This window comes from Gouania willdenowi, chromosome 4 (assembly GCF_900634775.1).
Source record: "Gouania willdenowi chromosome 4, fGouWil2.1, whole genome shotgun sequence".
Taxonomy (NCBI): domain Eukaryota; kingdom Metazoa; phylum Chordata; class Actinopteri; order Blenniiformes; family Gobiesocidae; genus Gouania; species Gouania willdenowi.
The window spans coordinates 31,986,311-32,013,514 of NC_041047.1; the positions used below are offsets into that span (position 1 = coordinate 31,986,311).

General features: G+C 38.6%; 3 protein-coding genes across 5 annotated transcripts in view; 1 reads left to right on the top strand and 2 right to left on the bottom strand.

The window, feature by feature from the left end:
• The window catches only part of cyfip1 (cytoplasmic FMR1 interacting protein 1), a 36,424-nt gene extending 26,648 nt beyond the window's left edge, over positions 1-9,776 (top strand). The window contains exons 24-31 of one of the 2 annotated variants that reach the window (XM_028443428.1): positions 8-151; positions 321-411; positions 5,558-5,688; positions 5,775-5,847; positions 7,067-7,161; positions 7,230-7,468; positions 7,551-7,698; positions 9,227-9,391. In XM_028443428.1, the coding sequence (XP_028299229.1) occupies positions 8-151; positions 321-411; positions 5,558-5,688; positions 5,775-5,847; positions 7,067-7,161; positions 7,230-7,468; positions 7,551-7,698; positions 9,227-9,391 (1,086 nt within the window). Of the gene's footprint in view, positions 1-7; positions 152-320; positions 412-5,557; positions 5,689-5,774; positions 5,848-7,066; positions 7,162-7,229; positions 7,469-7,550; positions 7,699-9,226 lie in introns of both variants that reach the window. The other variant, XM_028443427.1, reaches the window with a different exon arrangement.
• Positions 9,777-9,911: 135 nt separating this feature from the next.
• On the bottom strand, positions 9,912-17,916 carry nipa2 (NIPA magnesium transporter 2). 2 transcript variants are annotated; one of them, XM_028443430.1, is made up of 6 exons: positions 17,730-17,916; positions 16,129-16,359; positions 14,934-14,990; positions 12,112-12,202; positions 11,869-12,029; positions 9,912-10,794 (listed from the first exon to the last, which is right to left on the bottom strand). In XM_028443430.1, the coding sequence occupies exons 2-6, from the start codon at positions 16,265-16,267 to the stop codon at positions 10,145-10,147; spliced, it is 1,098 nt and encodes a 365-aa protein (XP_028299231.1). In that variant the 5' UTR covers positions 16,268-16,359; positions 17,730-17,916; the 3' UTR covers positions 9,912-10,144. The 2 variants fall into 2 exon arrangements, with proteins under 2 accessions (XP_028299231.1, XP_028299230.1); XM_028443429.1 differs by lacking the exon at positions 17,730-17,916 and adding an exon at positions 16,439-16,624.
• A 2,315-nt stretch (positions 17,917-20,231) lies between these two features.
• On the bottom strand, positions 20,232-26,914 carry nipa1 (NIPA magnesium transporter 1). The gene is made up of 5 exons (XM_028444874.1): positions 26,749-26,914; positions 26,588-26,635; positions 24,860-24,950; positions 23,378-23,535; positions 20,232-21,413 (listed from the first exon to the last, which is right to left on the bottom strand). Exons 1-5 carry the CDS (start codon positions 26,879-26,881, stop codon positions 20,914-20,916), a joined length of 930 nt encoding a protein of 309 aa, XP_028300675.1. The 5' UTR covers positions 26,882-26,914; the 3' UTR covers positions 20,232-20,913.
• Positions 26,915-27,204: the final 290 nt, after the last annotated feature.

Sequence of the window (27,204 nt, forward strand, 5' to 3'; positions counted from 1 at the left end):
CACTCAGACCTTGAACCTGGCCTACAGCAGCATCTTCAGCTCCTATAGACACTTTGTGGGTCCACCACATATCAAGGTCATGTGCCGACTGCTGGGCTACCAAGGCATCGCTGTCGTAATGGAGGAGTTGCTGAAGGTTGTCAAAAGTCTGGTGAGTAATGTCTGTCTAAGGCGTGTGTAAGTCGTGTCTGTATTCTTTACTTTCCTCCCACAGTATGTGTGTTAGTGTCTGAACTGCCCAAAGGAGTGAATGGAGCGTATCTGTAATCATCAGAGGGGAATTTGTTCATTCTGAGAGTTTGTTATTGTTCCTTTAACAGCTTCAGGGGACCATCATGCAATATGTCAAGACCCTAATGGAGGTGATGCCTAAGATTTGCAGACTTCCACGCCATGAGTACGGCTCACCAGGTAGACAAAAAAACCCTTTGTTTATGAAAAGTGTGTTTGAGGACTACAGTAGTCATTATCGACATGAGATATAGCTATCATATTTGTTTTTGTTTACTGCACAAGCACCACGGTGCATGCTGCCTGTTACAGTTAATTAATTTCCGTAGATAATCACACCAGTGCTTATATTCAGCACAACAGTACTCCCTCTGGTGTGATATTGCTTTTATACAGCAGTTCTTCAAGCACATTTTATTAGTTAACAGTAATAAGTGACGAGAGATTATGATTTGTATCTTTATTTAATAATTTGGCTCCGCCAACAAAATAGTTCCACAAGTGGAGAGCACACAGGCCTACGTTCACACTGCAGGCAAATGGAACACAAATCTGATCTTTTTGCCCACATGTGACCTATAGCCGATCTGTTAAAAATAGTCTGAACAACACAATTACAATTTTTTTCAATTCCAACCCAGGTCACTTTCATATGTGGTCCTAAATCCGATACGCATCTCCTACACTGGACGCTTCCATATTCCTTATACTTTCGTAAACACCGTACTAGGGATGTCCCGATGCAACTTCTTCACTTTCGATCCAATACCGATATTGCAGCCTTGAGTGTTGGCCGATATCAGCACGAATCATACATACTTTTATGACTTATTTTGTAGTGTGGAATGTTAGAAAAGGCTTGATCAAGTGATGTTACTCAAACAGAGAACAATAGTCAGCAACAGTAGGTATGAGAAAAACTGACCCATTTATTATTAACCAATTGGTTACATACATTTTAACCTTCAACATAATATCTACAGTATTCTACAAGTGAATATATATAATGTATATCGGGGATTTTAGATGCAGTTCGATAAAATCCGATATTCGTTTTCTGGCTGATAGCGGACTGACGGTGTAGGGGTGTATCGGGACACCCCTACACCGTGCATGCCTGTGGGGTCATGGGTCACCTTAGGACCTCTTCTGCGCATGCGGGTCACTTCAGTGTCGCATTCCGTTCATACTCCAAACTGATTAAAGACTCATTTAATATGTAATATGAACGATCACACACAAAAAAATATCTAAATTGTGTATTAAGACATGCTGTGTAAACATAGTGACAGTTTACTGCGGTGTGTAGCCCAAGATGCAACGTAATTAATCATACTAGTACAGTGCCCGTCGGAAGTATGTATTCATAGTGAGAGCTTAAAGGGGACATATCATGCTAAATCCACTTTTTTAGCCCTTAAATGCATTTTGTTGTATTTTTAGAAGTACAGAAAAAATCAAATTTGTCTTTTCAGGTGCTCCGTAGATATCTTTATATTTTGTTTTGGTCATATTTTTCAATCTGTTTCGATTTTTCTATTCTCTATTACGTTTTTTCAACTATTACGTCACAATCCGCCATGTTTTTTTCTCGCTGTGATTTTGTAGTCCAAGCTCATGGATGCCGAAGTTACGAGAGGATAAGTCAAAATGTTCGGTTGTTGGATGTAGTAACCCACACGCTTCATTACACCGTCTCCCAGCATCAGAACCTTTTCAAAGTGCCTGGTTGAGTTTTATTTTTCACAGAAATGTACCCACATCTGTGGGTAAGGTCATTTTTGTGTGCGCGAAGCACTTCAAGGATGACTGCTTCTGCAACCTCCACCAGTATAAAGAAGGATTTGCCGAAAGACTTTGTCTGATTGAGGGTTCAATTCCTTCTATCTTTGGAGACGACGAACAGAGCAATTCGGTAAGCTGTAAATAACGCTAAAAAGTGTGACGATAAGACGTCCCTGTCATTGTTTTGTTAGCATTAGCAGTTGCTTAGCAGTTGCACCGTCTTCAGACTTCATATGTTAGCGCTGTGTGCTCGTTTTAGATCCTTGATGATATGGCCTACGTGATTTAATTTAAGCCTAAAGTTTTCAATAGTCATTTAATTTTGACGTTTTTGTCTCCGAAAAGACTGTATTAAAATGCATTTCGTGACGTTACCTTGGCGCTAGTGTTAGCTCGGTGCTTGTGTTAGCTCACTTGTTAGGGTTCTGCAGGTTCATCATCTTCATTTTCATCTCACTCCGCTGGGTCAGACTCTGGCTCGAACATGTAAGGCTGGATGGACAAGTCTTCCGTTGTTGACATTTTGTAAATAATGTGAATAAAAAGTTTATGCGCCGCTACATAACCCTATCTCTTCTATCAAACTACAAAAATGGCTGAGCAGGGTGGCGTTGAACCTGAAGAGGGGGCGGGGTATGAAGTGTCCCATTTGCATTTAAAGAGACCGCACCAAAACGAGTTGCTCTCAGAAGCACATCAGAAAAGGGGTAGAAAAGGGGTCTGTGGAGCTATAATAATGAGGAATTCAGACCCAAGCATTGCAGTTCCGCTTTATATAGACCACAACTGTATGATTTATATGTAAAAAGGAAGGATTTAAAACCATGATATGTCCCCTTTAAGTAGAGTTGTCAATTATGGGCATAATAATACCATACTCTGTAGCATTATAAAGGGGTATATTTGCAGGTGCTAAGTAAAATAGCATGTGCAATTTCCCTGGTTTAATTCTATGAGACATGCACATGATAAATGTGGTGTTTTTTTTATTTTATTTTTTTGTTTGGTGTATTTTTCTGTAATGTATTTTTTTTGGAGTAATTATGTGTATTTTTGTATAATTATTGTTTTTTGTTGCATCTCTGTTGTTTTGTGTATTTTTTGGTATAAATATAAATATTTGTAACATGTATGTACGCTATCTTAGATTTAGGCACAAGGGTTATACAAACCGATAGCGATTCAATTATTATTATTTGGGCTAGAGTCAGAAGCCTAGATTTAACTCAAGGAGCGGAGAGTCAATACACTGAACACAGTTCTGATTTTTGGTGATACCTTATATTGTGATATTTAAATTGAATAAACCAACATTAAGACATTTACAACAATAGACATAATACACATGGCCATACATAGAAAAATATGATATATACAGTTTCTTGGGGTCAGTGGGCATTCAATAATTGTGCCATACACATAGTCCATCAATGCCCAACCAGAGTTCCAAGTCCATAGAAGGATAAAGTCCAAGTATCGGAGGGGAATGTATGAGGTTTGTGGGCCCTTTACTGTGTTGTGAAGGGGGAAAAAAAACGAGGAAAAGAGCGGCTGCACAAAGGAGCCTCCTACCAGCCCGACCAGAGCAGTGAGGGTCAGTTTGTTCGGTCCAGGCAGAATCTTCAGCTTCGTGCCCAGACTAGGCTCTAGCTCACCATCAACTGGCCTATATGACAAACAGGTCCAATTAAATATACAGTGTGGTACACACATTAAGAAACATTCAAAAATACTGGTGCTCCATAACACAAGCTGCATTATATTTACTAGTATTTCATTAATCAAATATTGTACAATATAATTAGTTCTTGATATATAAATACGATTAAAGTAATTATAATATTTGTTATATTAATCAATTCATTGCAGTACTAAACATCAAAAACCCAGCATCCACAAATAAAGTGCATAGCAGCCCAGTGATTGACTGGACTGCATTAAAGTGCATAGATAACAAGGAAACTGGTTTAAAGTGCTCAAAGAGCATTCATTCTCATCAACACAGCCATGAGAATAAACTATAAATCCAACATTGCAGTCAACAGATCATAATTAGAGAAAGAAGGCATACAAGATGTTATTAAATGTGCCAACCAAAGAGCAGCGGTAGCAGCTAAGCTAAGCTAAGCTTACCAATTCTGTGGTTCAGTCCGTAAATGGCTCCGTTTCGGACAATCAATGGCTCTGGTATTCGGCTCCTATAGTTGGACATTTACTGCCTTCAGTTTCAAGATGTTCACTAAATAAACAACACCACAACGTACCTGCAGCAAACATCTCCGTCGCATGACCCTCTCACTCCTACCGGCATTCATCCACAGTTGTGTTTAAACAGTGAGTTGGACGCGCTCTCCCGTGACGGTGCGACGTAACGGTGTGACGTAATGCCATGACGTAATACGTAGTATTTTATATAAAGGAAAGGAAATTAATTAATTTATATTAAAGGGTTTTCCACCCGGGTTACATATTGTTTTGTGTATTTTGAGTAATTTTCATATTTTTGTTGTCGTTTGGTGTGTGTGGGCGTGTGTGTTTTTTGGGGGGGGATCCATTCTAAATTCATGCGCACCCGTCTATCCACGTGTACCTGTCTAACTTTCACTAAACTTATCTATTGTCAGTAGTTAGGTGTAGTGGCAGGTGTGGCGTGAGTAAAGCTGCAGTAATCAGGTGACCTTCACTATGTAGCACCGTCTACGTAACATGTAAATACTTAGATCTGACTCAGAGCGTAACACTACAGTCACTACCACGCTATGAACGGGTGTCGTGACACAGGCTGTAACCGGACTAAGTGGTGGTCCGTTATACACTCACACCCTTACATACCTGCACGCATGTCACGTAGACATGATCGATAGTGTAGCCCGTGTGTGTGTGTCCGAGACTCTAATCTCCTCCGTTGGTTCTCTCTCACACACGCACGCTGCTGAGAAATGCAACACAGCAGCCATTGCCGTCAATAACTTCCGGGTGAGGTCTGGTCTAAATAGCGTACGGTCAAACTAACATGAAAATAAATGTTTTGAACCAAATAAAGAACAGTAAAAAAGTACTTTTCCTCAAAAGAGAAGTCCACAGGAGCTCATGCACGCACCGGAAGTGAGCTGTCTGTCTAGTGAAATAGATATAGATGGTGCGCTAGCGCCCCCTCACACTCTGAGGTCAAAAGCTGAATAGGTTTCACTTGCCTTGCCTTCCAGAAGTGAAATTAAATTAAAATAAACATTTGGAAATGACATAATTACTCCAAAATAACAGATACACACACTCGGGGTATTTGGAAGCCGTTGATAAAGTTTCAGGTTGAACAGGCACCACGTCGGGGAGATATTTGCTCCACACACACGCACACACACAGACCTTTTATAGATAGATTTAGATCAGCTGTTCAACGGAGTGATATGATTCATAAGAAGTCCCGGTGCTGTTGTTGATCTATATCAACGCTCTTGGAATGTCTGTTGTCCAATCAAATTACTTGGTCAGAACTAACTGTTGTATAATTAACTATATCATGATTCTGATTTTGTTTTAGGAATCCTGGAGTTTTTTCACCACCAGCTGAAAGACATCGTTGAGTACGCAGAGCTCAAAACCGTGTGTTTCCAGAACCTTCGGGAAGTGGGCAACGCTCTCCTGTTCTGCCTGCTCAGTGAACAGAGTCTGGTATGCACACGATCAGGGAAACATAAGAGCACAAATCTAAAATTGTTATTTGCACTGATGATTCCTGACTATAAATGTCTGATCAGTCACAGGAAGAAGTGTGTGACTTACTGCATGCTGCGCCTTTCCAAAACATTCTTCCAAGAGTTCACGTAAAAGGTAAAAAGTTCTGTATACATTTTGTGTATATATTATTTACACTTGAAGTTTTATTCATAAGGCTGACATTACCTTCTCATTATGATGACATGACACCTGACATTAGCATGAATAAGGTGTCATGAAGGCTGTCATTAAGCGTCGTTTGGTACCCTAATCTTCGTTACCCTAAACCCGGGGTCACCAACTTTTTTGAAACCGTGAGCTACTTCATAGGTACTGTATAGTCCGAATGGCTACCAGTTAGAAAAGCACTTCTTATATACATTTTTACGGTTTCACTTTAGAGGGTAAGATAATAAGCTACCAGTAACTTAACAAGGTAGGAAATAATTCCAGCAATTTTTTTTGTCTTCTTTAGTTGCTTTGATTTTGTGCTTTGATGTTTCCTTGACTTCTGTGTAATAATTCCAGCAAGTTTTTTTTTTTAATAATATGTTAAGGTTTCATTTATTGAGACACCCATTTGTTTTTCGAATCAACGTGACCAGCAGACGCCTCTGAAGAGGACTGGCAGTTGACATTCGAAACATGTCAGGAGATCAAAGTAAATTTCCAGAAAAACAGTTGGATACTCTGAATAAATGAAAGCTTAACATGTTAAAGGTAGGAAATGTTGAGGTTTCAACATAAAACACTATTCAAATTTTATAAAAAATCCACCTTGCGTTTTTTAAATATATCTTTATCATACTGGATATAACATATCACTGACCATACACCAGATTGGCAACACTTAAAAACATTTGTCACAATGTTGAAGTGAAAATAAACATTTAAAGATAAGTAATTTTATACTAAAACTTTATCACCTTTAGCAGTATTTAACTTTAGTAAATACTAACTACATTTAACATGTATTCATCTTTCTTAGTTTAATCCTGGAAAGTAAATCAGTTTTTAGATGGAGCTCCTAAGGGCACCTCACATGGTTCATGGGGGCTACATGGTGCCTGCTGGCACTGTGTTGGTGACCCCTGACCCAACCCAAAAATGCCAACATAGCTCCAAGACTGTCAAAGTTTAGCAAAAGGTGTCGTGATTTAGCGACTGACACTTAATGACAGCCTTCATGAGACTTTGTTCATGCTAGTAACAGATAATGACAGATAATGCAAAGTGTTAGTGATCTTATTGTAAATGAAACAGTGATGAACTAAACTACATGCAATGTGTAAATCCCTTTTTGCGTTGCATGTAAATGTTATTGTTTACATAGAGGGAGAACGGCTGGATGCTAAGATGAAGCGTTTGGAGGCCAAATACACAGCGCTCCACATGGTTCCTTTGATTGAGCGTCTGGGCACCCCACAGGTAGTGCCTGTCTGAAATTATACATGACAGGTGGCCACTGTCGTCTAATATGACATGTTGTGTTTCAGCAAATAGCCATAGCTCGTGAAGGAGACCTACTGACCAAAGAGAGGCTGTGCTGTGGTTTGTCCATGTTCGAGGTCATCCTGACCCGGGTGCGAGGCTTCCTGGACGACCCCATCTGGCGTGGACCTCTGCCCACCAATGGTGTGATGCACGTGGACGAGTGTGTAGATTTCCACCGCCTCTGGAGCGCCATGCAGTTTGTGTACTGCATCCCTGTGGGAGCTCACGAGTTCACTGTGGAGTGAGTGATTGCAGCAGCATCCAGGAGTTAACACGTAGCACAGCTTTCCTCACACATGCCTACCCACAATGCTGTTCTGCAGGCAGTGCTTTGGAGACGGGCTCCACTGGGCCGGCTGCATGATCATCGCCCTCCTGGGACAACAGAGACGCTTTGACATTCTTGACTTCAGTTATCACCTGCTCAAGGTGCAGAAGCACGATGGCAAGGATGAGATTATCAAGAGTGTGGTGAGTAACGGACAGAGGTGGGGTCAACTATTACTGTAATTGTGTAATTGATAATTCATTACAATTATGACATAATTGGAAAAATCTGTTGCTGTTGTCATGATAATGGAATTTGAAATAAGTTTAGATAATTGACTGTAATTGTAAATGTCATGGGAAATAGATAAAAACTGCTATTTACAATTTATTGCAAAGCGGGGAAACCCTGTTACAATTCTATGGCTTACACATGCATAGTTAACAATTATGTTTCATGTCAAGTTTACCTGCCCATTCTCTTAAGGATATATATATAGCATTAAAAAAAAATTGAAATTGGGGGTATACTAACAGCAAAAAGGCTCAGACGCCCACACCAGAAACATTGATACCAATTGTTTAATTGATAAGGTTACCTATCAAGTTAACCAAGATATGAGCAACAAATTACATGATAGATAATTTCTGTATTTAATATATTTAAGACATGGGTCAAACTGAGCCGTTATCATAAGATGCTAACACGAGGAAGGTTACATTTTATGAGCTTAAATCCCCCGCCACAAAGTGGAAGGGGGATATAGGTTTGAGCTCTGTGCGTCCGAGTTAAAGGAACAGCTTTTCTCAGAAACTGAGATAGTTAGTAATTTTATATTCTGATGTGATTCTTATGTATACGTCTAAGTTTTTATCTATTTATTTAGGACATTTAGGGAAAAGGTGTCATGTGAGTAAAATTACCATAATGACATATTGGCTGTAAAGACCAACTCCTTTAGCTTTCAGAAACTGCTAATATTTGCTTTATCTGAGAAACTCCACCAGAGTTATGGTTTTGTAAATTAACGTGGTCCCTGAGATGCGTTCAGGGTCCCCGGGAAACCCAGACAATTTCAATTTCAATATTCCTGGACAGCCCGAACAAAACATGATGTATGGTCATCCTAGAATAGATTAAAGGAAATCCTGGCTTTGTTGCTGCTAAATATCAGAACTTTCCAATCCTAAAAACCTGCTCCCTGTCATTGAGACATGTTTGTTTTGGTAATATCTGTAGATCCAACCACCTGCACCTAGGCAGGATAACGTCTGTCTAAGCCTGACCTGGAGACAGAGGAACAAAGTGGGATAAATGAACTGACGGGAATTTAAAGACAAATTATTGGAGCTGTTTTTACTCTGGTTATTAAACTCTTCCAAAATTAACAACTGTTACCTTTCCACAGAATGTGGTATTTTTCTCTTCTTCCACAACAGACTTGAAGGCATTAGGTTACATTAAATTTCAAAAGTGAATTTTGTGACCAAACTTAACATCACTGAAATGTTCCACATTTAGTGGGAGTTTAGCAAGTGCATTTAGCAGAATATTAAATAAATTCTTTGTCTTTTATGAACATTTACACATTAAACCATGCATTATTCAGAGTTTTAGAAAAATGTAACCATAGTTAAGTATATTTGGGGCTTTGACTTCCTGTCTGCCAGCAGCGCTCAGAGTAATATAAAATAATCTGTTCACCATCTAATGTGCTTTGCTTCCTTTTAGCCCCTGAAGAAAATGGTGGATAGAATCCGCAAATTCCAGGTTCTCAACGACGAGATCTTTGCCATTCTCAACAAATACCTGAAGTCAGGTGACGGAGAGAACATGCCAGTTGAACATGTCCGATGCTTCCAGCCACCGATACACCAGTCGCTCGCCAGCAGCTAAGGAACCACTGCCATTAGCATCATAACGTTCCAAACACTGTCAGCATTACCACAGTAGCGCCAGATATTAGAACGCAGGACCATCATATATATGAGATCAGTTTTTCTGATGTTTTTTGTATTCACTTGTGCCTTATCAAAACAGATGTTCCCATTTTTTGTTTTATACGTAGATGAATCAGGGAGGAAAGAGTTTTATCACATATTTAAGGTTTGCTGTGGTGGAAGTAGGTGGGGTCAATAGCTACTTTTTTTTTTAAGTAAAGTCAAATTATGTGTTGTAAGAATGTGCATGCTCATTTAAAGGTAAAGATAATTCTCACCTCACACATATTCACTGTGCCTTGTTTTAATCATTTTAATTCAATAAATATGTAACAAACGTTGGTACTCTGGGCTTTGTTAACATCTCTCCCCCCCCCCCCCCCCCACAAAAAACCCCCCAAAACAAACATGGAAAATTCATGAAGTAGTGTCTGTTCAATCACACCTGTCAGCAGGAACTTTTAGAGAATATATAATCAAACGTATTTAGATTTATAGAAAATAAGTCAGTGCATGAAGATGCTTCACATATAGCAAAACAGTTTTCAAAATGTATGTACAGTGCTACAGAGGAATGAAACTGAGTTCTGAATAAATGACTTTAGAGTCGTATTCAAAAGGGAGTAAGGCAAATTAAATAAATACAATTCATTGGTCAAGTCTGCATCACCTTATGACTGATTGTCTTCAAACACCACACATAAAGGTCCTAATGGTCCAAGGAGGAACTCATTGTTCCATTCCTTCTAGATACGCTATCAAAAGGCAAACCTAACTCTCTGTCCTCCACATCCTCATTGGCCTGGTGCAGCAGTTCATAATTACCGTTAGACGTTGTGCCGTTACTCGCAACATGAGCTTCTTTCCTCATGGACACAGCCAGAGTAGCCAGGCTGACACTAATGTCTTTGAATGCGTGAAGCAGGAAGATTCCCACGATGATTGTGAGAAAGCCACTGAGCGTCCCAATCACATCGTCTGCGCCCATGTGCTCCCATTCTTTGAAGAGGATGGCTGAGCAGCTGAGCACAGACGTGGTGAAGAACACGTAGTAGATGGGCGTTACCAGGGAGGTGTTGAAAATGTCCAGGGCTTTGTTCAGGTAGTTGATCTGTGTGCTCACACAGGCCACCAACCCCACCAGCAAAATCCAACCCAGAGGATTTGTCACCACGCTTTTGCCAGCGATGGCGTCCTTGATGGCTATGCCGAGTCCTTTCACGCACGACACAGACAGTGCCCCAATCACAGAGCAGATGGTGATGTAGACCAGGATGTTGGTCTGACCGTGACGAGGAGCCACAACAAATATGAAGATGAGAGCCACAATAATGACCAGAGTGGCAAAGACGACAAACCCTGAAAAGGAAAAAATGACGACATGGTGAGCAGGAGAATCTAAGGCTGGTGTCAACGTTTGATGAGCATCAAGTGAGAGCATCTGTAACCCTGTAGAGCTCAGGATCAGAAAGGTCATGGCAGGGTTGGGGTCAATTAAAATTGTCATCACAGAATTGACGATTACAAATATGGAGTAATTATGGTGAGTTAAAAAATTCAGTTGCTGTTGTAACTGTCATTTACAATTTCTTTAGGATCATTATAATCATTTTTAGATGCACACACCAAAAATATTAATACCAATATTTTCATTGATAAGGCAGCCTAACAAGTATGGATGATGAGTACAGCAATAGCTGTTAACCATATGAATTATCTGTACTCGGAGTGGGCGGGGCCTAACCCAAAAGTGGGTCAGGTTGTCTTAAAATGGGCGGGGATTTAACCGGTATGTTATTTAAGGCATGCAATTGATATGGGTTGATCAGAAATTGTTATATTTAAGGCTGATTAGAAAACTATTTACAGGAGAGCATCAGCAATGAGCTTCAGATCAATGGTTTTGATCATTAGAGCAAAAACTATTTACAGGACAAGTTTAGCAACAATGAATACAACACATGCGGCTGCAATTATGACATAAAATGTGATTAACGTTTTCATATCTAACATCAGTGTGATTTTATTATATATATTTTTTCCCACACGAGGTGTGTTAAAAAAAAAAAAAAAAACAGGCAAAGAAATGGAGAGTGTGTAGCTTAATTAATTGGTAATATTTATGCCACTACTACCTCATTTTTTAAATGAAATACAGCAAGAAAGTGTCAGACATTCAGTTTATCTGACGGTTAAAAGAAATCTCAGGCAGGCAGAGACAACGCGGGTTGCATTTTATTGTTTAACTATAAACAGTCAATTTGGAAGTCTGTTTTTTTTGTGAATCCTTTTTCATAAGAATAAATGGTTGATAAAAGATTTTCTAAACTCTATTCAATACCGTTATTGTCATATTTGTTTTATAATGTAAAAAACTAGATCTTGCTGTTTAACTTTTATTTGGAGTCACTGCAATGATGGCGTCCTGCATACCTGGGTCTACCAGCTTCTTGGACATCTCCTGCAGACTGCTGATCTCCTCCTCTTTCGGAGCGTGGATCACCATTGTGGTGGAGCCCAGGATGCTGAGCAGGCAGCCCAGCTTGCCGTGCAAGTTTAACCGCTCCGTCAGGAAGTATGAGGACAGAACCGCGCTGCAACAACACTTACCAATCAGACAAATCCACTGCCAAACAGAAAGAAAAGCCTGCATGGGAGAGTGAACACAATGTGTACCTGACAAGCACGCTGAGCGCTCCCAGTGGGGTGACCAGTGTAGCGGGGGCAAAGGCATACGCTGCAAAGTTGGCTGCTTCTCCTGCTCCCACTAGAAGAGAATATGAAAATTATTAATATTCAATCAAATCAACATCATTCTCAGTGATTATTCACATTACAGAAGCTTAAAGACAACCATCATAAGCGCAAACCGTTAATGATTGACAAAAAACACTGAAAAAAAACAACATTCCTAAATGATGAAACATCGAGTAGCAAACGATCCCTGTTTAACCAGTGGAGATGTGCCAAGCTCTCTGTATGAGTATATATTTATTGTTTATCACAACCACAGAAGTTCTAAATGATGTCTACTTAAATGTTACAAACATTGTGATCTCAGAGGTGGTGAAATTACAAAATAAAAATAAAAAAAGGGACAAAAACAGACATTACATTCACTTACAATGGTGACATCTAAGTAGCCGGTTGTGTGTTGATGAACATCACATTATGTCAATAACATTTACTAATCAAATTAGAAATTAGAAACAGTTACAATGTAAAATAAAGGCATGTTATGCAATTAAAAACTAAAACACTAAAATTTGAACGTCCGTTATAAGGCGACCGTGGCTCAGGTGGTAGAGGGTCGTCTTCTGATCGAGAGGTTGGGGGTTCGATCCCAGTACCTGACTATGTGTCGAAGTGTCCTTGGGCAAGACACTGAACCCTAACTTGCTCCCAGTGGTCGACTAGCGCCTTGCATGTCAGTCCTGTCCCACTGGTGTGTGAATGTGAGAGTGATTGGGTGAATGAGCTGATATGTAAAGTGCTTTGAGACTGCTTCAGTGTGGGGATAAAGTGCTACATAAAATCAAGTCCATTTACCATTTACCAATATGGGGCCATTATTGTAACAAAACTATTTGTGTGTGCATAATACAATCCGTGTGTCTGTACCTTGATCTGTGTGTGTAGAATTAGGATTTGTAAACCAAGTTGTCTGTGTGTAATTCAATCCGTGTGTCTGTATTAACATCCGTATGCGTGTGTCATCAAACCGGGACATTATTTGGTGAATGTGATCTGTAACTTTTTAATACTTGTATCTCATGCAATACCGTTAAAAGCCAGCAGTTGTCGCTGGTACCAAATGGCAGACCCTCCAATTAGAGGCAAACTTAATACACTTTAAAAAAAAAAAAAAGAATATATATATATTTTATAACTTATGTCATATAAGTTACTCGAATAAGCAGCGTTTTTTTCAGTTTTTAAATTCTAAATCTTAATGGCGAAATCTTGTTCTTGTTGTGAGATATTTGGATATTTTATGGGGAAATTAGAGTGAGAGCTTTTTGAGCAAACAGGACCACTACACTGCACCTGGTTTCCCTCCACAGGTCCTGGACCAGGTCTTCACACACAATAGAACTGTTTAATACTTATTTCAGCAGTTTTCAGGTTCTGCTCCTGTTTTCATCAGTCTGTGGATGTTTTTGTAACAAGATGCTCACGTTCAGCCGTCAACACACACGAAGTTGATCACAAGATACAAAGAGCACCAGTAGATTCATTACACCACAGAAAACCGCTGCTTGTCTGGTTTTTGATTTTTCTGTATTTCCGTTTTAATTTTATTTGTTGTTTGAATTTTTTTTTTAATGAAATAACCAAAGAACAAACAGTACACAGATACTAAACGCGTGTTTTATTAACAAGTTATATGACGTTATATAACGTATGACATAAGTTACAGTTATAAAAACATTTATATAAAAAAGTGTATTATGAAGTTTGCCTCCAATTGGAGGGTCTGTCACTTTTCACCAGCAACAACTGTTAGTTTCTAGCGGTACTGCACGAGATGTATTAAAAGGTAACAGATCGTATTCGCCAAATGTCTTCCAAAAGTCTCATGCACAGAGACGGCCAATAGAATGTCCCGGTTTGATGACCCACTCATACAGATGTTAATACAGACACACAAATTGGATTACACACAGACAACTTTGTTTAGAAATCCTAATCCTACACACACAGATTGAAACACACACAGATCAAGGTACAGACACACGGATTGTATTACGCACACACAGTTTTGCTACAATAATGGCCCCATACAAGAATAAATAAAATGACCTGTTAAGTTTGCAGTCCACTTAGACGCTAGGCCTGGGCAATGTATAGTGATTTGATAAATCGAGTTTTTGGATTTTGCCAATATAGAAAATCTATATATTTTTTAAACTTTTTATTTATACAATCACATCACACAAGTATTTAATATTATTCATAGAGTACAGTCAAACGGTGTCCTTTACAATTTTACCATATTTCTGAGATCTATAGTTTATTCCTTTTTTTGTATTAAAACACTTGTTTTAGGAGTCGCTGCTTTCTCAGAACATCATGAAAAGCACAGTTAGATGGATTTCTGAGTGCGTCTTAACCCAGACCTTCCTCTAAACACGCCACATTAAAGAACTCACTCACACGTGCTGTCCCTTTAAAGAAAAAAACAACGAAAGCAGCACATTTTGTGCAGCGGTTTGCTTGTGTGGCATTTTTTCATCAGCAAATTTAACCCAGTCTTTCTGGTCAGACTTTATTGAGTTAAAAACATCAAGATTTATATCGCGTATATATCGCCATTTTGAGAAAAAATATTCAAATATGAGTTTTGGTCCACATCTCCCAGCCCTATTAAACATTGTAAAAATCTCATCAAAAAGTATTACATGGTGTTAGTGTCCTAATCTGTGCTACAGTCTGACCAATCAGACACAAAACTGCCCTAATTTCATATATGACAGTAAATACTTTCCATTACTTACTTGACAGTAAACCAGCCCACCACAGCCATTCTTTAAGATATGCATGACCCCCCTGACCTGTAAAGCACAAACAAACAGTAATATGTTCAACATGTGAAAGAAACACTTAGGGACTTTTAGGACCGATACCAATTTTTTAAAAAAAATTTTCCCATCAGCCTTAGCCGATGATCGATACGGCCTAGGGATGTCCCGATACAACTTTTTCACTTCTGATACGATGCCGATATTGCAGCCTTGAGTATTGTTCGATACTGATCCGACACTAACGCAAATCATACATACTTTTATGACTTATTTTGTAGTGTGGAATGTTAGAAAAGCCTTGATCAAGAGATGTTACTCAGAGAACAATAGTCAGTAACAGTAGGAATGAGAAAAAGTGACCCATTTATTATTAACCAATTATTTACATACATTCTAACCTTCAACATAATATCTACTGTATTCTACAACTGAATAATCTGAGATTTTAGATGCAGTCCGATAAAATCCAATATTCATTTTCTGGCTGGTATTGGACCAATAGCCGATATCAATATTGGATCGGGACACCTCTAATACGGACTGCTGATTTTCTTGAGCCGATATTTGGAGCCAATACTACTTTTGCTCCCTCAATTTACATCATAAAAATTACACAACGATGATAAATGGTAAAAGTCTCTATTTTTTCAAAAAAACGAACATTTATTGAAATTAACAAAGGTGAGGTAGAACAAAAACAAGTACAAAATATTTAAGAAATATTTAAAAGAGCTGAGGTAGAACAAGAACAAGTAAAAAATGTATGCTCTCTGTAAATAAAAAAGATTGGCAAACGCAGCAGCACGCATCGGCCGATGCACGTAAAAACGCAAAAATCAGCTTAATATAGTCTATCACTAAGCAAAACTGCACCAAACCGCCCGAAATGTGTGAAGTCAGAGTTCCATCTGAGCTGTTCGAGTGAAGCAATAAAGTAAATGATTGCTAAACAAGTTTAGGAAACTCACTGACTTAACACACACACCCTGCACATGTGAGAGAACCAGATGAGCCTGAAGAGTAGGGATAAGAAAGCTGGGCTGTGGCCACAGCTCTAACTTCTTCACTTACACAACGCAAACAGGGAGTGTCATGACAGATTCAAGTTGAGAAATATGTATCTTTAAAAGCAAAAACACTGAAGGGGGGGGGGATAAAAGTTAGTTACCTGCCCTTGTGGAGCCCTTTCTGGCCAGTCGAAGAAGTCCTTTCTTCTTGAGGATGAAGCTGCCTCCAATGAAGATACTGGAGCTGATGGCCAGAGCCAGACCAATGTAGAAATCATACTTCCCTCTGTCCTGACCCATAGCCAGGCTGGATGAGTTACTGCTGTCTGTTACATTAACCCCTGAACAATGCAGATGGTGACCAAGTGTACAGTTCTGGACAGGCCAAACACCTGCAGACCACAAGAGACAATGATCAACATCTCACAGTGAAGAAGATGCTCCTCCTGTTCAACAACATAGCAAACTGACCGTGTCCACAGGAGAGAGAACAGAGAGGAAACCCAGGGTCTGACATGGTACGAATAGTGCCGCTACCTCACAGCACTACCGTCTGATCCAATACTAACCAACACAAGCGACTCCCTGACAGCAAACCGGTTGTTTTGGGTATTACACATGCCTGCGTGAATGCTTCCTAAACCCTGAGTACTTTAGGCAGAAGCTATGTAAATAATACTTAATTCATGCAGGAATGGATTCAGGGAAGTGACCCGCCTTCGACGGTGTTTCACTAATAACCAATGGCTTCACAATGAGGAGGTGCTGTGTGTGTGTGGATTTTGAAGGAGGATATTTGCAATTCATGTAAATAGTTACTGTAGTTGTCTACGAGTGCCTTGTTAGCAAGAGATTCTGCACTGTCTGTATGTACACACAGACTTTACAAAAAACTGACAAATCATGAGCTTATTAAACATTCATTAATTCTTACAACACTCAGAATTACTTAGCATGAATAAGGTGTCATGAAGCCTGTCATTAAGTGTTGTTCATTACTCTAACCCACGGGAGTCAAACTCAAGGCCCGAGCATCCAATTTGGCCCGCAGGAGAAAGCAAATGACACAGAAAACATGAATTATTGTGTAAATTACCAAATAATTCAGTTGTAGATATCTCACATTCACAAATTTAATGAAATTTCACAATATCTTTAGGGGCTTGCATTTTTCCTTTGTTTATATCACATGAATGTGATTTCACAATCGCAAACTGTGGAAAGAAGTCTCAATTTTGCCACAAATCTTGCAATTTCTCACAAAACAATTCCACAAATGTACTTTAAGGAGAAGGTGCTGTGTGTGGATTTTGATGAAGATGATATTTGCAACTCATGTAAATAGTTACTGTAGTTGTTTATGAGAGATTCTGCACTCTGTGTGCTTTATTGATAACAAATATATATATATATATATATATGAGCTTATTAAACATAATTAATTAATTCTACCAGCACTCAGGTTTAACTGGCGGTGGTAGTAAAACTTAAACCTTAAATTCTGACTAAAGTGCAACTCAAAACCCCGGAAATGGGCACTACATTACTTATAAAACCACATAATTTACAGCTAGTTAAACCATTCGTCATTAATTTATTTACAGTATAGACTAACAGTATATAGGAACTGATAACTCATTTCCGGGTTTCAGGTTCAACCTTAACTGTGGGAGGGTTAAAGTCTAACTAGCCAGGTTAGCAGAGATTAGCACAGCAGGCTAGCTGGTGTCGTGTTTAACCATGTTTAACCCGTTCGTGCTACCTGCTCAGTGCTCACTGGAGGCCGGAGAGGACGAACGGCCACGGCCTCCCACAGATCCCTGCTCAGTGCTCAGTGGACAGCTTTACATTCCTGCTCCAGAGCCACTGACACTGACACTGACGCTGTCCAACAGACGGACTGTAGCGAGGAGAACCGCTTCTTCTTCTTCTGCTTTTCTACTCATGATCTGCTCGCGCCCCCTGCAGGCGAAAATAGAGAACAGCAATATTAATACATATTGTGTGTACTGTATATATATATATATATATATATATATACTAGGGTGGGGGAAAATAGATTCACATAAGAATCGCGATTCCAATCATCTGCAATTTTGAATCGATTCATAAACTTTAAAAAAACGATTTTGTTTTTTATTTTTATTATTTATTGTTTTATTAAACAATACAAGTAGAAACACAAAAAACATCAAAAACAAAAAACAACAACAACAACAACAAAACTGACAAAGTACATGACGAATGCAGTTATACAATTCTTGTAGTCACTGAGAGTTGAGACTTACTTCTGGAAGAAAGGGGCAGCTGGTCTAAGCTTAAATTTCGGCAAATTTTATTTATGCAAGTTATTTCTTGTACAGTAAGTACGTTTTTATTTGTTTACCATGAATAAATGTTACCTTTTGTCTCAAGTTTGCCTTTGTGTGATTACATCATTGGAATCAGTTTATTTAGAATTATTTTATATAAACTGTATTGTTTTGATGCCATAATTAGCCTTAACACATGATGCATTATGTAAATTTTTGAATCGAGAATCGGTTTTGAATCAAATTGTGACCCTAACAATCAGAATCGACTGGAATCGTGAGACAGCCAAAGATTCACATCCCTATATGTCGGTGTTTGTGTACACGTACTGTATGTATGTATGTATATGTATAACCAGGCACATGTGTCTGTATATCGATATACGTAAAATTCTGTACATAAACGTGTCCATTTTTATAATACAAATAATCTAATTGTAAATTTTGCTCTACATACTATTTTATTGCACCACACAAATTTTTAATAATTATTATTTTTGTGTGTACATTGTTCTATATCACACTTGTTTTGACAATGCAAACTTGTGTCCCATGCCAATAAAGCTGTTTTGAATAGAATTGAACAGCACAGATAGAGCTTCATGCAGGGTTGGGGTCAATTATGATTGTAATCGTTTTGGTAATCAATTAAAAATATGACATAACTGTAAGTGTAATTGAAAAAATATTTTGCTGTTGTAATCTTAATTGAGTTGTTGGGTTCAAATAATTGACTTTGTAATTGTAATTGGCATGGAAATTCTATAAAAACTGTAAATTACAATTTAATTAAACGCAAACTTGTGCAACCATGTTACAGTTCTATGGCTTACACATACGCAATCATTAGAATATGTTTCAGATCTATTTTGCACAGTTACCTGTTACTTGTCTTGGAATACCAATATTTTTATTGCCATAATTTCTTCTGCCATAATAATGAAAGTTTTGTCACCTGTTATTATTAAAGTAATTCTGATTCTATTTCTAATTTTCTGCCCTAACATTGATTCCTGGGTGTGGTATGAGTGTGGTGTGGTACCTTCTAACGTTCTATCTGGGTTTTGCATGTTGTTCCCATGCTAAATACGTTTTCCTCCTACAGGTCTAAAACATGTATGTTGGGTTAATCCAGACTCCAATAAACAACAAGTATGTAATGTCTGGAGATTTTTTTTTTAAAATGTTTTGATTAATCTTCAATAATAATAATAATAATAATAATAATAATAATAATAATATATTTTCTGTTAGATTTCAGATATAAACTTAATTTTATTTCTTGTTAAAATGTGCTTAAATTGTCCCGGGCATTAATGTTAAACGTTTGGAAAATGTTTATACCACAATTCCTAAAATTCATGAAACAAGACGAAAGACTTTAGAAATTTTCATATTAAATTTATTGAAATAAACATTTGAAAAACTAAAATGGAATGGAATTATTTTAAAACATATTAAGAGTAGATTTATTTACAAAATAAATGTTTGCATTCAGACAGACTGCTCTGGTTGTGGATATAAATAAGCTCTACTGAGGTTACCCTGAATGATTCCCAGACATGGTCAGAAGTTTGTCACTTCCTGTAAGGAAGTTACAGCCAATGGGCTGTACTCCAGGCCGAGGTAGCTTTTTAATAATGAAAAATAATTACTATTTAAAAGTAGAGTCAAAGTGAAATCAAAGCAAATACAAGTTTTTGATATCTGGTTTGTTACAGTTCAAGTAAAATTAACACAACATTCCACACTAGTCTTTGATCTTTGTACATGAGGCCCCTGGGAATTAAAGGGGCAGTATTATATAAAAAAAATAACTTTATAATGGTTTTGTTTCAGTGATATACATTCCTTTAGCCTCATTCAGAAGGCAAAAGTTGAAAAAGTTCTGTTTCCTCACTCCCTTGCTATTCCATTTTGTAAAAAGTCAGCTCCAAACGGGCGAGTTGGATTTTTGCCCCCTTATGACTCATAAGGAAACAATCCTGGCTCCTCCTACTCTATAAGAATGTGAGCTCCTCCCTCTCAAACTACCTCACAGGTAAAACAAACATAGCAAAGGCAGTTTGATATTACAGTTGATATCACAGTTAATATCTTTACATTCAGAATATAGATAATCCAGTATATAAATAAACCAAAGAGCGCTCAAAACAGTTTTTTTTAGTAGTCGTTATACCACCTTGTATTGCCTTTATGGGATGATCTGATGTGTTTGTGACCCAAAGCGAAGCAGCAGTTGGACAAAATAATGGACTATTGTATTAAACGGACTAGTTCTGTGGTCAGACGAGTAAGGCAGAGACGGAAGACTGTTAATGATTTACTGCTGCTGGTGTAATAAACACACACGCTGAAGTAGCGTGTGTGTTTACACCCACTCATATGCAGGAAGGCCCAAAAAACAGCCTGTTTTTAGGAGCGCTCTGAAAGTGACTTTTCAGAGGGCTAAAACTCCAGAAAACAGGCAAGTTTGGGGAAATGAGCCTCAAAAACTGTGGTTGGAGTTCTTAGAACAAATGGAGATGGGTGAATAATAGCATAATACTGGAGCTTTAAAGTGAAAGCAGCTCCATTAATAATCAGTCTGTTTAGGTCAACTACAGTAGGGCCTAGAACGTAACCATTATGGTGTCACTCAGTCTTCTTCTGATCCTCCTTCTCTTTCCAAACCTCCTGAGAAATCCTCAGCAAAACAACACCAACACACACAGTGGTTAAAGCACACAACATGGTGAGGCCATCAGACACAGTCAGCGTGGTACACTCTTTAAAGAGGAGAGCAGAGGAGAGGATCACACAGGACGTGAACATCACATAGTATATGGCTTCAAATATGTTGGAGCTGAAGTGCTGCAGGGCCTTGTTGATGAAGAAGAACTGGGAGAGGACGCTGACAGTCAGTATCATCAGCAGGAAGAGGAAGAGGGTTAGAGCTCTGCTGCTGGACGAGCCACCTCCCAACGCCTCCGGGGCCAGCAGGCCAAGGCCTTTACTGCTGGGTACGGTGAAGTTACCAAAAAGGGAACAAATAGTGATGTAGACCATGATGTTTGTGTGACCGTGAGCGGGAGCGACCCACACGATGAGAGTGAGCAGCAGCAGGAGGACGAAGAGGAGGTAAGTGGCAAACACTGCAGAACAGGACAGGGACAACATCACTATATTATACTGAGCACTACGGCACTAGCATTAGGCAATTTACAAGAAACCTGAAGCCTGTACTACGAAGCTGGATTCCGTCTTATTGCGCTAACGTCCAGGATTTATTCGGCGTGTGCTATACTACGATGCTGGCTAACATCTTACAAGGCTAAATCACCATGGTAACTTAGGCTGAACACCTAACCTGGTCGTGACCAGGTTATAAAGTGGATAAGATCTGAGAGAATACAAAAGCCCCGCCTCCTGACCAATCAGTTCTCTTTGAAAATAACTTGTCCATTGTCAAAAGATCCTGGTTGGTGCAGATCTGACAACTGCGTTTAGGAAAGAAAGATTATTAATGGATAAATGCAATCCTTTCATTTACAGTTGACATCCTTTATGAAAGGTATATATTTACATCTGATGGACTGATCTACACTCAGCTGATGAAGACTAGTGTCGGACACTCTCTGTATCGCGAACGGATCAACTCATTAATCATTTTATTCATTCATACATAAGCATTAGTGATGCTGTGATGGAGCAGGTTTAGTAATGACCGTGGGCAATGCACGCACACACACACACACTGAAGCAGACAAGTCATTCACCAAACGTTTCCCTTCTAACAGTGCATACTTAAATAACATAACCTCTCCATCCTTCCCCAGTCATAGTGCAACCAAGGGTGTACACTTGGAAGCTCTAGCCATTGAGATGCATACATTCAAAGCACTCTACTGCAGGTGTCCCATTTAAGTCGGGCAGACACTGTGCGATTTTTTTCAATCGTTGTGCGACTCAATTGCAGAGCCCGAATGTGCGCAGCTCATGATTCATGTTCTCACACTATACGGACCAACACTCTGACATGATCTGACTGCTCACACTGTACGTCCATACAGATTAAAAAAGGGGGCTACAGTGAAACAATGTGCTCTCCCGGTGTGTGTGAGATAAATCGAGGAGGACTACGTGAATATAAACACGTCTGTGATGTAATAAAGTGAAACTGATCAGAGTGCTGTCCGTTTATCATCCGATGGATTAATATTGTATAATCTCACACTTTTATGCATTAACTGTGTCAGCAGCTTCCTGCCTGTGTTCTTTTCTTTCTGCTTTTTCAGCACCAACAGTGTTGTTTTTATCTGAATTATGGATTTTAATTCTTCATATTAAAGGATTATTGCTGAATTGTGACGTAATTGCTCTGCACAGTTTTTCAGTGATTGTGATTGGTCTGACGCTGCAATCTCCACCCCCATCACAAGAGCGCGCACGTAGGCTGTCTGAAATCAACTCGCTTAAAGCTGATATCCGGAGTTTCTGAGACAACGTCTCAATGTCCCGCCCTAAAAAACCTCACTTCCTCCCCCTGCCAATCTACCAGAAGCCACGCCTCTACTTTTCTGCACACGCACCACGGTACATAAAAAGGTTGCATTGGGTCACATTAATATAGATCCATGGGTCAGGTAGGGGCCAAAATCATATTTATCTGTTTGCTGTTGTGACGCACAGCCTTGTTTCCGTGCACAGTTACACGTTCACTTTGATTGACAGTCTCAAAAATACTAAGTCGAAGCCTATTGGCTGGGCGCACTTGGCGATCGTTTACATTTATATAGGACAAAGGAGGGACTTATGTACATTAATGTATATGAATGACCACCAGCAGTAGACCATAGTAAGAGACTAGTTAGGTATTTTTACGCATTTCAAAAGAATCATACATAAACATAGATTTCTAAAACAAGTTAGCGAGTTCATATTGTGCTTTGTAGTACAGCTTCTGTCTGACAGATAATGTTGGCTAGGTGAAATCCGCTAACTGAGATAAATCCAGGCTTCACTTATCTAGCTTCGTAGTACAGGCCCAATAAGCCTGTTGTTACCCCTGTCATGATGAGACAATTTTACTTCATAAATTACAAACACTGTTGGTCACCTGGGTCCAGTAGTCTCTCTTCCAGCTCCAGTATTGATGTCGCTTCAGCTTTTGGGGCGTGAACGATCAACAAAACAGAACCGCAGCAACACAACACACAGCCCAGCTTCCCCACAATATTCAAACGCTCCTCTAGGATCCAAGAAGCCAGTACAGCCCTGCAACAGCCCCAGTGCACACACAGCAAAATCACAGAGTGTTAATATTCCACTGTTATACCTCCCTACACTATTTAAAGCAGTGCTTAAACACTGAATATTCACTCAGTCATTATAATGTCATACCCATCTGGGGCCTCATTTATTAAAATTTGCACAGGATCCGTAAGAAAAGCATAAGGCTGACATTATGCTGTCATTATCTGTCATTAGCATGAATAAGGAGTCCTGAAGGCTGTCATTAAGCTTTGTTCACTAAATTATGACAACTTTGGAGATGTGTTAGCATTTTTTGGGTTAGGTGGAGGGATCTAGTGGGGTTAGGTAGTGTACTGTTAGTTCAGGGGCCAAATACAGACCAGTTTGATCTATTGTGGGCTGCAGATTTTAGGTGGGAAAAAAAGAACAATTTTAACATCATTGTGCTCTAGTTGTCAATATCAGTTCAATTCACTTCAGAGTGTATTGATTCTGCTACCAATTTTTGTGTAATTTAGAGTATGTTTGTGAAATTGTTTGTGAGAAAGTGCAAGATTGGTGGCAAAATTGAGTTCTTTCCACAATTTTCAATTAAAAATGACTGCATTCATGTGATATAAATAAAAGGAAAAATGCAAGCCCCTAAAAATATAGTGGAATTTCTTTAAATTGGTGAATGTGAATTATTTGGTAATTTACACAATAATTCTGTGTCATTTTTTATTTCTCCTGCGGGTCAAATTGGATGCTTTAGAGCAGGGGTCACCAACCTTTCTGAAACTGTGAGCTACTTCATAGGTACTGTATAGTTTGAAGGGCTACCAGTTAGAAAAGAACTTCTTAAATACTACATTTTCATGGTTTCACTTTAATTAGAGGGTAAGATAATGAGGAAGGCTAGTAGTAACTTTAAAAGGTAGGAAATGTTGAGGTTTCAACATGAAAAACTTTTTTTCTCCTAATTTATGCACTTGTTTTCATTACATCTTCATAGGAAACCCACTTTACGTTAAAGAAAAGATATATATATTTATATATATATATAACCACTTACCATATAGGTTTGCAACACTTAAAAACATTTGTCACAACAACAATTTGAATAGTTTATCAAGGGATTCTTTTGACAATGAAAAATAAAAGGAAAACAGTAGTTTTTTCCCCCAAAAAAATAAAGGAATATTTTTCAATCATTTGTCTACAGTCCCATTTTGTAAAATAAATCGTGAGAGAATCGTATCGTGAACCCAGCATCGTGAATCGAATCGTATCGGGGGTTGAGTGAACCATTACATCCCTACAATCTACTATTTGAAATAGTTTGAGAGTGTTTTGTCTGATTTACCCAAACAGCACCCCAAGGGCCCCCAGAGGAGTGACGATCACAGCAGGGGCCATGTTGTAGGCAAAGAAGTTCCCGATCTGTCCGATGATCACTGAGGTGATCACACACACACACACACACACACACACACACACACACACACACACACACACACACACACACACACACACACACACACACACACACACACACACACACACACACACACACATTACATAACCATTTAAAACCAGTGAGTAATCAATAGTCCTACATCAACCCTTTAATGCTTTTAATCAATAAAAATGTATACATAGTAAAATATGTTAACAGCTAATGTTTATATTTAGATTTCTAACTGAAGTTCAGGGTTTGTTTATCTCATATCTGAATGTTCCAGGCACTGGGAGCTTGAAGGTTGGGTAGGACACTGGACAGAGCAAATGCAAGTTTTAGTTATTGAAAAAGATATTTAATTAGATATTAAAGTGTATTAAACTTATAATTTCTAATGTCAGATGTGATTTTTCATCACAATACAGTGGGTAAACTGTGTATGTATGGAAACGATTGAAGCTGAATCTCATACTGAGGAGGAGGAGGAGGGATGAAGATAACGAATGTTGGATGCTGATCTAAGTCCAATGAGTTTTGCTTGTTATCGCTGACTACATTTTTTTAAAGTGACAATAACGAGACTATGACTAATTAAGAAATATATATGCCAAGAAAAACTATATCAAAATATATTGATATTTTTTGTCAAACTAATAAAAACTGTATAATTTGCTGTCAGACTGTACAACAAGACCCTAAAGTAACATGTGCAATAAACCCCCTTTGCAAAACTACGTGCAATAATCTCTGTATCACTTTATTCCCTGTACCAGCGTCACTTACTGACAACCTGCACTAGAACTGTAAACTTTGCACTGAGATATTCTAGGTTTTAGTCTGTTCTAACTTTTATTCTATTTGTATTTATTCTTATTTCCTAATTGTTATAACTCCATCCCCTTAAGATGTTTGCTTTTACTTATTGTACATAAGATGCCTCTTTTTAAAATTTAACTGTCTGCACATTTCTCGTCTATTCTGCACACCCTGAGTGATCTTACTGAATGCCAAATGTAACAAGTGAATTTCTCCATTGTGAGATCAATAAAGGATTATCTTATTTTATCTTAATCCAAAACGATGTAGAACACAAGGTGTTAGGGTTAAGGGACTTGCTTAACGTCCCATAGTTATAATGAAGGTTGGATTTTAAAAAATAAAATTAAATAGGCTATATTTCCAAAACAGTTCAATTATTTCATGACTTTTCAAGACTGGAACATTGTTTTTTCAATTTCCATAATTTTCCCAGGAATGTCATGGCCGTGGGGACCCTGTGTGACAGATTTAAAAAATAAATTGGACTACAACTAGTTTGCATTTTATTCAAAAAATAAAAAAAATAAAAAATAAATATACGACTGAAAACTAAAATTAAATCCAAATTTGGAGTCTAAATGAACACTGGCTCCTGGTGTTTGGACCTTGGTCTTTGTACAGGTCAGGGTGTTGCCTTAGCCACAGCTGCTCCAGATGTGTGTCTTGTGTTTTCATATTAAATTACTATTCCTGTGGATTTACTTTGTGATTGTTACATTTCTGTTATTAAATGATTAGAGAGAAACATTTCCTCCGACTCTGTTTCCCTGACTAATCTAAACTTTGCTCACACTATTACTAACATGTACTTACTGCACAGTGTGCCGCTCCACCAAACCACATCTGTCAGGTGCGAACCTCCTGCAAACACACGCACACTTTAAAACATCTGAGGTGTATCTTGGTGGTTGATCACTTCTGATCGTGTGTTGTGTTTAATATCCATAGATACTGTAGATTACTCTGACTCATACCTCTGTGGCGGGAGCGCAGGATTCCTTTTTTCTGGAGAACAAAAGTTAATCCATTGATAAAACTGGACACCACAGCTGTAACTATTCCAGCTGTTAAAGAAGCACGAGCTTCCAACTCCGGATCCATCTCCATTCTCACACTGAAACACAAACTACTTCTCTTTTCTTCCTGTGTTCCCGCATGCACAGCGCCACACAGCGGACACTTGATCAAACATCACCTCCTTCTACGTCCCGCCTCTACTCTGGAAGTAGCGTATGTTTTTAAGCATCGCGTAGAACGGACGGGCGGGAAGCCACTAGTCTCAGATGTATCCAAATCAATAGGTATTTATACGCTGTACAATGTACACACATTTAAACACCCCCGAATAACTATGGATATTTTAAATATAGATATTAGGTTATAGTTAAACGTCACATTGGACCAATAAATTGCATGTATGCGATAATTGG

Excerpts from the sequence above, each read along its gene's own strand:
- nipa2 (XM_028443429.1), bottom strand. The coding sequence starts at position 16,484 with ATGTCAGACCCTGGGTTTCCTCTCTGTTCTCTCTCCTGTGGACACG. Across the intron at positions 14,991-16,128 it reads AAAGGGCTCCACAAGGGCAG|GTCAGGGGGGTCATGCATAT; the intron begins GTAACTAACTTT and ends TGTGCTTTACAG. Across the intron at positions 12,203-14,933 it reads GTGGGCTGGTTTACTGTCAA|TGGGAGCAGGAGAAGCAGCC; the intron begins GTAAGTAATGGA and ends ATTCTCTTCTAG.
- nipa1 (XM_028444874.1), bottom strand. The coding sequence starts at position 26,881 with ATGGAGATGGATCCGGAGTTGGAAGCTCGTGCTTCTTTAACAGCTGGA. Across the intron at positions 26,636-26,748 it reads CCTGCGCTCCCGCCACAGAG|GAGGTTCGCACCTGACAGAT; the intron begins GTATGAGTCAGA and ends GTGTGTTTGCAG. Across the intron at positions 24,951-26,587 it reads GTGGAGCGGCACACTGTGCA|TGATCATCGGACAGATCGGG; the intron begins GTAAGTACATGT and ends TGATCACCTCAG.